Source organism: Anarhichas minor, unplaced genomic scaffold (genome assembly GCF_050575085.1).
Source record: "Anarhichas minor isolate MPS153535 unplaced genomic scaffold, ASM5057508v1 ptg000029l, whole genome shotgun sequence".
NCBI classification, from domain to species: domain Eukaryota; kingdom Metazoa; phylum Chordata; class Actinopteri; order Perciformes; family Anarhichadidae; genus Anarhichas; species Anarhichas minor.
The window spans coordinates 2,047,076-2,059,140 of record NW_027466475.1 but is presented as its reverse complement, the minus strand read 5'-3'; the positions used below and the strand labels follow the sequence as shown (position 1 = coordinate 2,059,140).

Below are 12,065 nucleotides of genomic sequence, written 5' to 3'. Positions count from 1 at the left end.
GTAAAGTTGCTCAGCACAGGTTACAATATGTGAAGGAGAGCTCTGGAGTTAACAAATTGAGATATGCTCCAGCAGTTCCTCCTACGATACGTCCAGTGTTTACGATAGAAGAATGTGCATTAATACCTGTAAGGTTACCTGGGCGTCCTATATGGTCTGATTGTATCACTGCACAGAGTTGCAGAAAAAACAGTATGAATAAATTATGCCTAAAATATGTATGTCTGTTAAACAAATGCAAATATAGATCACACAAACTCAGTGTGACTCAGTGTGACTCAGTGTGCCTCTCTGTGACGCAAACCAAACAGAACATAAATCCCGGCAATGACTGCAGTGTATCCTTCTGTGATTGGTCAGTGATCTCTGTAAATCCAGCTTTGATTGATCGATCAACTCTGCAGATCAAGTTATGATTGGTCGATGCCCATGAAACGTCAATTGCTGATTGGTGAGTGAGCCTCATAGTTTCAACCCCCGAATGGTCGGGGAGCACTTTAAATCCAGCTATGATTGGTTAATCAAGATGGAAAATACAATGTTTGATACATCCCACACCTGTGTTCACACACACACACACACACACACACACACACACACACACACACACACACACACACACACACACACACACAGCATACATGTACACACTTTCCCACTGAGGCCATCTGCTAAAATTGAGGAAATAAGCTGTGATTAGTTATTTCACTAGAGAGTGTGGCTCTGATGTGTTTTGGGAACAATGTGACTGATTTCCTGTTGCCATCTCACCTCGCAGCAAGTCACAACACGACACCTGTCCTCTCTTGAGCCCTTTTTCCTACTGGACCAAAAACCCACTAACATCTGGCTTATGTCTTCAGTGGGAAAGGTTTCATTCGGCATTCATTCCCGGGACAAATGACTCTACAGTAGTTACAGATTTTTATCGACTGCAACTCTGATCGGCAGCGATGGAAACATGACACCCAGGTGGTCATTTTCGCCCCTGTTTCGGCGCTTTTCTTTGCCGTCTCTGCCACAAATTACGTCCGTCTTCATCAAAGTAGCGCTCAAACTTTGTTCTAAATTAGTAAGGCACTGAGTTTGAAGAAAGACTGAATAAGTAACATTTTCACTGCTAACTAATCTTGTTTTCTGCCGCTTATGTGAAGTTGAACGTGACACACCAGAAAAAAAATGGAAAAGCGTACTCGTCTACTGACAATGGGAAAGGAGTATATCGCCTATTTTTTTGCAAGTTTTCTCACCTTTAAAAACCCTGAATATACTAATTTGGGTGGATAAAAGGTATACATCTTCTCTTCCTTCCAACCTCCGATGGTTTAGAATATTTCGCTTTTCGTCATTTATTTTTATGGTTTTAAATGTTCGGAAACTGTGAGACAATGAGCTGTTTCACTGCACCTGTGTGCAATAAAACCACGACAGCTGGAAAATATGAACTTTGAGTAAATGTTGAATCTGTTCACACATCCGCCTCACAGAAGAAGAAGCACCCATGTCTGCCTTTACTGTTTCTAAGACTTTCTCTCCTGACTGACAGGTGTCACATTCAGCTGAAGTGGTCGGACTCACTTGTCCCTTCGTCTCCTTTGAGGCTCACTTTGTTGCTCACTTTGTTGCTCACTTTGTTGCTCACTTTGTTGCTCACTTTGTTGCTCACTTTGTTGCTCACTTTATTGCTCCTTGTTTTCTCACCCAAAACAACTGTCAAGATGGGAAAGTAGTGTGCATCAACAGCACACTCAACAAACAACCTCCTCTTTGTGTGAGACTAAGACCCAGTAAAAAAGCCAGAACAGGACCTTCAAAAAGGTGTATGAGCCCAAGACGGATCTCCAGTACTACGACACTGCTCGGGGACATTTAGCTGTTTAAGATCTGAGAACAGCAACATGAGGATGGACCCACAATATAGACGTTGTCTACTTCCCACCATACTCATCCGGTCACTTATCTTCACTTTTGGAAGTGCATTTGTAAAGGAAGAAGGAAGACAGAGCAGCAAACAACCTTTTTGACGGTCGCCTGATGCCTTTCCTGTCGCGCAGTAATCTGTCTAACGACATCATCACCTTTCTGGCCCGGCTAGACCCGGGTGAAGCTGTGAAATTGTTTTGACATTTCAAAGAAAGACGTGGATGCACAGGTGTCCTCGGAGAGAGTCTTGACAGGCAGCCACATGCCCAAAGTTTCACATGATGGCGAAACATTCATCTCAGAGCAGCTTTACAAACCATTCTGAGAGATATCAAAACACATTGCTGTGTTTTCTTTCTTTCATGGCATCGTGAACAATATATATTACGGGGTCTTTTTCAAATCAGGGAATTGCGGTCCGTCAATCTGTCCAGTGACAAACCCGTCACACAATCTGAGGTGTTTCTATCTGTTCGTCTGTCGGGCCGCTGAAGGAGGATTACATCCAGTTGGGGCCGGTGGCTCAGAGGCAACAGTCAGACGAATAAAAGTCAAAATAGTCCTAACGTCATATCACAGAAGCCCATTTCAGACAGAGCTCTCCCTTCTGAATTATAAGACTGTGATCTCTTTCTTTCTCTGACCTTCCTCCTCTCACACTCTCTCACGCTGTCTGCGTCTCTTTCTGTGTCTATATGTGTGATTCCCTGTGTGGCTCTCGCCCTTCTGCTCATCCCTCTCTCTCTTTCTTTCTTTCTTTCTTTCTTTCTTTCTTTCTGCCTCCCTCTCTCTCAGAAGTGCTGTGTAGGGGATAAAAGGTGGAGGAGAGGCGGAGGAGATGATGAAAGAGGTGGAGAGGGAAGTAAGAAGCAATGTTTAATCATGTTAAAACGGCTTCAGCACCCCCCCCCCCCCCCCCCCTCTGTTTAGCATATACCTTTGAATGCCAACATTTTCTTTTTTTTTTACAACCAATGCCAACGTTTTTATTTTTTTTATTTTTGCTTTCGAAAATATCTACACACTGCAGGGTTATGGAGGATACAATATTAGGATTAGGATGTTTTTTATTAAGGAATAAAAACTAATTCAGTAATAAACTCATTGTATTTCCTATACATGTGCTTACTGGGATCAACAGTAACTTACTTACTTTCTTGCTTTTTAAAACCTGCTCATACAGCCTCATTTTGGTGGGAAAAGGGTTCAAGTCCTCTCCTTCAACCTCTGAAGATTTAGAGTATTTCTCTTTTCATCATTTAACTTAATTGTTTTAAATGTTCAGAAACTGTGAGACAATAAGCAGTTTCACTGCACCTGTCTGCAATAAAACCACGACAGCTGGAAAATATAAATGTTGAATCTGTTCGCACGTCGTCCACCTCACAGAAGAAGAAGCACTGATGTTAAAAGGTACGCCATCAGAGCAGACTGGCATTTTTACTTAAAGATACAGACGCTAAAACGTTTTAGACAAAGAGAGAATACAGGAATATTCAGACGGACAAGAGGAGAAAAATTATGTGTTTTTTGCACATTAAAGTATGAAAACATGTTCTAGTAGAAAGCCAAAATACAAGTAGGACCCTGAAAACGAGTATGACATGTCCCCTTTAATGTTTGACACTCTGCACATCCATCCATGGTGACATCGAACAGCTGAGCCAAGACGTCCATTTCCAAATGGCAGAGTTAATGAACTGAAGAAGAGGATGCAGCGAGTGTGGTGAAGTCACAGGGAGCCAGTTAGTCAATACGGGCACTAAAGACATTAGCAAAGACATTTACCCTTCACTTCTCCTTCCTCTCTCCCTCCCCCTCTCCCCCTTACCTTATTCTCTCAAACGTTCCAAGCCACCTCCCTCAATTTCTCTCTCTTTCTCCTCTCCTTTCCCCTATTCCCCCTAGAGAGTGATGCTGTGTTTCCTCCGACGACCATTTCACTTCCTGTACTGTACCTCGCTCCTGTCCACTGCTCTCCTTGTCTCATCTATATCTCACCCTTCCTCACGCCTCATCACCCCTCACCCCTGGTTCTTCAGGTGTTTTATTATAGACGGCTGGATGGATGGATGCTACTTTGGCCGCTCTTTCTTCCACAGCCGCGCACACACATATGCAAACTTGACCACCTGTGGTGTGTAGTAATTGTCTATGGGCCCTGATGGGGGTTAGTGAGGTGGAACAGCCTTGGTATTTGCTGACCTGCTGGGCCGTGAAATCTCCCTGCATATGCACACGCCTCATATCCATTTAAATAGATTCAAATAAACGACCTTACACTGTGACTGAGATTGGACGGGAGCAAAGACGGATGGATGGAAGGACGGACAAAGAGAGAGGGAGGTGGATGAGATAGAAGGTAAAACGCCATTAAATGAAGTTTTTTTTCCCCTCCCATTTCCACAAAGCATGGGAATGTGATGATTGATGGCTCGGTGGCGGCGAGGCGTCGCGGCGCAGCGCTGATAGATGGATGGAAGATGTGTGCAGCGAGGGGGAACAGAAGGAGATTCCATTTCAGATCTGCCCCTCATCTGATGCACGCGCACGCCAGTGCTCTAATATGTAGATTGTGTTTAGCCTTTATCTTTTGAAGTGATGTGAGAGGGTGGGGCAATAACACACACACACACACACACACACACACACACACACAAATACACTCGCACACCAACGGCCCTTTAAATTAATGTGTGCACGGCATGCACGCAACTACTTATGTTTGCTAAAATAATCTGTAATATTTATGACACTGTCGCATCTTTATTGGTCGAGGTCATGACTCAGATTGTATTGGACTATTTCTTGATGTTTGTTTGGCTTGAGAAATTAATCTTTCAACATATCCTCATGCAGCATTTCGTATGATATCTTAAGAAAAATTTCCTACGAAAGTGCAGCGACACGTGTCAATTTCCACTCGTTACATGCATACACTCTTTTTTTTTTTTTTAACTTCCATCTTTTTAACAACTTAGTATTTGGAAAAGATCGTATTATTGGTTAAAACACCTACGGAAAATAAGACCGTTTTTGTTTTTACCCAGCTGGAACTGTGTGTGTTTTGCGGCCTTTATACTTCCTGGTTCATGATTATATATGAATTGGTTTTGTGCAATACCTACAAATTACAGCGCATTCATTTACGAATGGTGTGAGAACCTCCAGTGTTTTAACAGCCTTCTTAATTTGAACACGAACACAAAATATATAAGCAATATATAGAAAAAACAATCACTTTTGAGTCGGACATCTACTCTATAAATACGTTAACTGTGACTTTCCCTCTCTTCCCAACATGAAGACAGATGTGGATGTTTATGCTGGCGGTTGTTTATACTGCATGCCCTTCTCTGGGGCAGAGCAACAGCAACCCTCTGGCACAAACAGCTGCCACGTGGAACATGTCAGCCTCTTTCACACCCTGCAAAAGCACCCAAAGGTGGGTCAAAACGAATTTATAGAATTTGTTTAAGTGGGGAAAGTTGGGTGACTTTTTTTTTTTTAACACAAACTTGCATTAGGTGGGGGATGCAATCATATTCTTCTACCGGTGGTCACTAGCAAAATCAGTAGTTTGGATTTGAGTGATACATCTCAACAGCTTTCTCTGACAGACAGAAAAGAAAAGCTTCACAGCGAAAACCTGGACTTTACAAAACACATTAAAAGGGAAAAAAATGTAATGCAAGACATATTACATCCATACTTGCTTTATCTCCACAGGATAATCTCATTCACTATCTCTTTCTTGCTCTCTTTTTTGGTTAAAATAGGTACATTTGTAATGTAAAATAAGTTTGTAAGATAACTTAATTATTTAACTAACGTATGTAAACAAAGCGACAGTAAAATAAGTCAACGTTGGCTTGGTTTGATGCGGGACACAAACATCGGTCTCCTGGGTGAGAGTCCCGTTTTTGTTTGACCCGTCCAACCTCCCCTCCCTCCCTCCCTTTTCCGCTCTTTATACTACGTCAGTTGCTCTGATGGTCTAGTGACGTGGATGAGTTTACGTTAGAGTTAGTTGAAAGCCTGTGCGTCTCATACAGACTTTAAGGCTGACTAGCTGCATTGGTATCAGACGTCAAGAGCCACTGACCAAGCGTCCGCTATTGACGAGTTGGGAGTGAGAACGGGTTGCATTATCTGCTAATATCCAAAAACACCACACAGCTGAAGTTGCTCAGGTGTGTTTGAATATTTCCAGTATGGTGTAACATCTGGTCTCAACATGGTTGGACTCGGGGATCCGGCCCTTTTTAAAGAATTACACAGGACTGTGTAAAATGTCAACCTACACAATAAGCCAGATGACAGAAAGCCTTGACACGTCTATAGAGCTGCCCTTCCCAAAGCTTTTTTATCTGTCTCTGGCTCTGTTCTTTTATTCATCGCTCCATTTCTTTTTCCTTGGTGGAAAGCACTGTTGGTGGAGGTCTAAACGCCCGGAGCCGACGGAGGGGATTTCAGGTGTCAAGGGAGGGAGAGAGGGAGTCAGGGAGGGATGTGAATAATAGATCAGAGAGGGGAAGAGAAAGTGGGAACGAGACAGGGAGGGGGGGAGAGAATGAGGGAGTCATAAAAGGTGCATGGAGAGAAAGAGAAACAGATGTGAAGAAGGTGTCAAAAGAACCGAGAGACACATAGGGGAAGCAGTCTGAGGAGCGAGAGAAAGGAAGGAGGTAGGATTGAGTATTATCTTGGAGGGCAACCCGTGACGGGTAAACACACATCTGTCCATCCGTTCATCTGTTCATCCATCCATCTGTTCCTCCCTCCTCTCTGTCTCTTCCCTGCCTCCAGTGTGGTCAGGAGTTGTTGCATAAGACGGCGATTCATCTTTTATTGAGATTGGAAGCTTCCATAAAAATGTCTACCTTGTTCTCCTGAGTTTAAAAGCTCAACCTGTAATCCAACTAAAAATAAACAAAGGAGACCCACAACAAATAAAATCATGCAGGAGAATCACGCTAGACACAACCTTCTTCAATTAGTTCAGAAACATGTTTTTGTTGACTGTTATTTGTATTTATAATTATAACTTAAAATTAACTTATAATTTGAAATCAAAGGATATATTTAAAGGCCAATGATTATTCTTGCACCGATGCTGCCGATGCCCATTCATGCGGATATTCATTTTACTTAAATTTGAATTACATATATGTTTCCTGCAAATGTTCAAACTGTCAGAGACTCAAAAACTGTCCAAAATGAGCCAAACTGCAGGTTTTATAAACTTGTTAATGCCATAAACAACAAAATGCATCATGCTAGAGTGCGTTACAGTATGTGGCAGGCTGGTCTCCTCCAGCATGCATAACAATACCTACGAAGAGTAATTTGAATATGTCCCACAAAATGATTTAGTATGTTGTCGAGGTAATCATGAACGAGGAAGCACACACAGGGCTGCAGCAGTCTTTATAGGTTTTAACCTAAACGACGGCTACGAACTAAGTAGTTGTGTTGCCTAAACCCAACTTTCCTGTGAAGATGGAAGTTTATTTTGAAAAGACAGAAATGTACACGTGTTGCAGGCTTTCATAGGAAAACAAACAGAAAACGAGGAGAAACGTTTCATAGGAGCCGTTCTATGAGGATACGTTGGTGTTGGTTTATCACGACAGGACATTTGGTCTAAATGTATTTATATAGAACTGTACAAAAAGTACATTTATTTACACTGACAACATTGCTTATATTTTGATATTAAATAACTACACATCGATAAACATCTTTCTATTTTGCCGTCTTTGTTTTCCAGAGGATTACCAGATTCAGCCTTTTTTTTCATCACCTAAGAACCACGCTTTGTGTCTTTCAAGAAAGATGTCCTCCCGTCTTGGTATCCAGAGAACAAATAACAATCGATGTCAGGAGACCAATTAAAGCATAAAAAACAAGATGAAAGAAGGAGGGAAGACTTGTTCCTTACCTGAGCAGATCAATTTCATCAGCATGAACCCCCTGTTCACAGTGTTTCCTATTGGCACATCTCAACAGGCAGGAAGCCCACTTCAACTGGTCTCTACCACACAGGGCTGCTACATACGTAACTACAAAGACACAGAGAGAGAAGAGAGAGAGAGAGAGAGAGAGAGATCAGCACATGAGTGAGAAGACGATGTGGGGAGCAGAAAGAAAACAAACAGCAGGCAGGTAGATGGAGAATGAGAGAAATAAACGAAGAGAGAAGCTGTGAGAGAGAGAGACTGATGCGCGAGTCACAACCTCCAAGCCCGGCTGTTTATAAAGCCCCAGGCAGTGTGTGTGTAGGTGTGTATTTCTGTGTGTGTGTGTGTGTGTGTGAGGCAGTCAAGTGGCCACCCACGCCACCCTGTGTGTGAATACGTGTGTGTGTGTGTTCATTGCTCTTTCCGGAACATGGCCACAGGGTTCAAATGTTCCAATCAATACCTGAACCACGCACACACGCACACACACACACACACACACACACGCACATACACACACACACATACACACACATAAATGCATACAGTATACGCAAATTCTACTACTTTACTACAGAGGTGTAAGAATACGTAGAAAATATGAATATACTGTAAAAACGAACTACACATGTAAATGAAGGTTTTCCCAATTGAATACACTTTAATGCGTCATCGCCTCTTCTTTTCTCAAGTCCTTTTCTCTGGAACAAACTTCCTTTTATCTTTTGTTACCGCAGCTAAACTCTTACTTCCTGTCCCTGCTGTAGAGAGTTTAGTTTAACGTGACTCAGTTGGAGGGCGTCCTTCATCATTCAATCCACCCTAAACCTTGCCTACACATCTGTTAAGGCACAACTGACACTGGACGTGTTCCTGGATTCATTTGATTGCTCTTTTACTACATTAGTAGAGAGCGCTGCAGGGATGACATATTTTTGAAGGCCAACCAGGAAGTTAGCATCACACTGGTTCCCCTCCACAAAAAGCCAATGGGATTTTCTTCCATTATATTTTGGATAATTGCAGAAAATAACCTCTGTGGCAAACAAACGTTATCCATACTTACATATTTTGCTCAGCAAGATAATCTTCACAAATAAACACCACTGTTAAAAGCATGAATGCAATCACTAGACCTAAAACAAAAAGCTAACGTTAGGCTATAAACAAATAAAATCATGGTCACATGATGAGTTTACACAACTAGACTGTTACGGCCGACTGTAGTGTTTTTTTAGACACGTAAAGTTCACCAGAGGGGTGTCTACTGATATATGTCTTAGAACAAAGCATTACATTCTCAAAAGTGAAACGATGCTGACTCATGTCCTCTTTTTAGGACTCATTCCTGCAGCCCTCTATTGGGACCTACAATGATCCCATTGTGGGAGTTATTTATTTAGGACAGTTTAACTGAGATTCTTCAGAACGAAAATATTTTATTTTATTCATTTCGTTTGTTTCTTTTCATGTTTGTGGCATTTCGTTTTTTGTTGTTTTCTTATTAATTTGCTTGTCTTAGAGATCATCGCCATCGATCACGGACCTTTGCGCATGCGGGCCTATTAAAACACATATTGAGACATTGTTATATGTTAGTGGTCTCGACAAACAGAATTGAGCTGAGTAAACCCGTTCATAGGTGTCAAACACTCTGTCACTGTCGAGTCATGGCGATGAGATGTCATGCCTCACTTCCTCTAATTCTGATACATCATGAATGCTGTGTAAAATCTAATCCCTCACTTCCTGTGTGTGTGTGTGTAGGTGTGTGTGTGTGTGTGTGTGAGTAGGTGACTCATGTGAACCTACGATGCATTCTGCTTTGTTGTTACATAACTGTCGCTGCTCACACAGACAGATATTACAGACAACACACTCTGGCAGCTAGACTGAACTATCTCTCTCCCTCACACACACACACACACACACACAGTACAAGACTGGGGTGTGTGTGTGTGTGTGTGTGTGTGTGTGTATGTGATTGTGTGACGGAGAGAAAAAACAGAACTCAAAGGATTTGTGTCAACTCCAATCCGACTTTGTAACGCAGGAAGAACTGAAGGCAAAGAGGAGCAGCTACAGCATGAGGAGTGAGTGAGGGATGAAAACACAACATGACCTCTTCTAAATTACAGTAAATGAGCTTAATATTATATATATATATATATATATATATATATATATATATCACAGAACTAGAAAAGAGCACTCAGGTGCAGATCTTCACCAGGTTTGTCTCCCTCTAGCCTCCAAAACATCACAGTCAAGATGGCATCGAAGATAACAAAAACAGGGATTTAGGGATTTATTTATTCATCTCGTATCATGAAATTAATCTGCAGATGCTCCAGTTCAAAGATGTACCAAACTTTTCTATGCATGTCAAATGTTTTGAGCTAAAGACCTGCAACAGACTCGGTAAGGCTTGATTTTAAACTAGCCCATTGCTGGAAATGCCTTTTAGCTACTAAAGCAGGTGTTGATCACTTGCTGCGCCTACTTAAGAGCAGTGAGGAGTTAGCGGTCAAAGACACAACAAACCAGTCAATAAAATACCACGAGAGGTCCTCGAGCAGACGGTGATGAATGAGCACAGAAGATATCAGGGTGATGGGTCCAGTAGTATGGGAGATTGGCTGCGGACAGACGCACACACACACATATGGCTGAACACATGATCCCCCCCCCCAGGCTTACGGCTGGTAATAACATAACTCCTCCTGGGCTGTGTGTTGTGTAACATGTTAGAGTGAGCAGAGTTTTGTGATATTATTGATTCATTGTTATTGTCAGATTGTTATTCTTTAATAATATGATGAATAAATGCATTTTAATTGGACAATAATGCGATTCCATATGCTATTCCTGTAAGTGCAGAGGCCATTTTTGTTCATTCTGGTGAACATAAAAGTACTCTGACAAATGAATTTAATGTATTTAGTTAAGCGATGAATTAACGTCAGTTGAGCTCATTGTTCCCATATCTTTGTGCTGCTCCACACAGCAGGAAGATCTCTGCATCAGAAGAGTTTAAAGACGCATTTCAGGACTTTCAGCTGCTGCATTGAAGCATCATTATGAGCTGATTACTGTCACCACAAACTGAGCCTCATTTTAAATAGAAGGCTGATGTTTTATATCGTTTAACAGCTGCACTGTAACCTTTGTTCTTGAGACGCTGGATAAAGCTGAGGATTATCAGTTTCCAGGGTTGTCAGAGTGATTTTATTTAACCTGTGTAAATTAATTCAGATTAAAATCGTATTCATAACCAGCATGGCGAGAGATATCATGATGGGGAAATGTGTTTAAACGATGACGTCAAGACAAAAAGGCAAACACATAACGGCTACAAAGAAGACTGATTTAAAAACAAGTAAAACCTCCAACATGCAGCAGACATACAGTAAAACTCACTGCGTCATCTGATGCATTTCCAGAAAGAACGAGAGACAAGGAGTTCAGATTTTTATAGACTTGAATGCAGTTTCATAATGAGAATGATATCATTTCTCTTCTGACTTGCTTATGGTTGCCAGCAGTAGGCTACTGCCAATTTCTCAAAATCACATATAAATGTCCTTAGAGAGAGTTTGGTTTGAGATAAAAAGGCTTCTGAAAATCCTAACTGGACAGTAGGAGCACAGTCAATAATGCTCGCTGTAGATTGCACAGAAACTCTGCTCCTAGTCTGCATGTAAGACAAAGCAGACTGCACACACTTGATGACAAACAGATGAGAGTAACTCTACTGTTCTCTCAGAGTAGCAAAGGCAGAAGTAGCGTGACATTACGATACTGTACAATCACAGAACGTCTTAGTGAGGAGGTTGCTTTCTTTCATCTCTGCAAAAAAATGAGGAGAAACTTTTCGTAGGATATGATACAAACCGTTTTATGAGTATAAGTTGCCTAATTGAACCAACGCTTAACCATAGAGTAATGCTGTTGTGAGGACTTGATGAAATGGGAAAGAAAAGTGTAAAAGCAATTATTGTATAGGTAACTTGTCAAGTTGCCACGAAAAACACATTTCTAGGGTGTAACACCAGCGCTGGTAGCAAAACATGTCTGTGCAGAGCTTGTAATACTCTAGAGGTTAGGCAAGAGGAAAGAAGGGGGGGGGGACAGGACAGTCAGAGACAGAGACACTGAGGGAGTCAGGTATTGCCTGTA

The 12,065-nt window shown here is 41.7% G+C and overlaps 1 protein-coding gene across 1 annotated transcript in view; it reads right to left on the bottom strand.

Annotated features, from left to right (window-relative positions):
* Positions 1–12,065, bottom strand: part of bean1 (brain expressed, associated with NEDD4, 1) — a 36,721-nt gene that overhangs the window by 24,395 nt on the left and 261 nt on the right. The window contains 2 exon segments of the mRNA XM_076104161.1: positions 7,868–7,901; positions 7,903–7,988. Coding sequence (XP_075960276.1) covers positions 7,868–7,901; positions 7,903–7,988 — 120 coding nt within the window.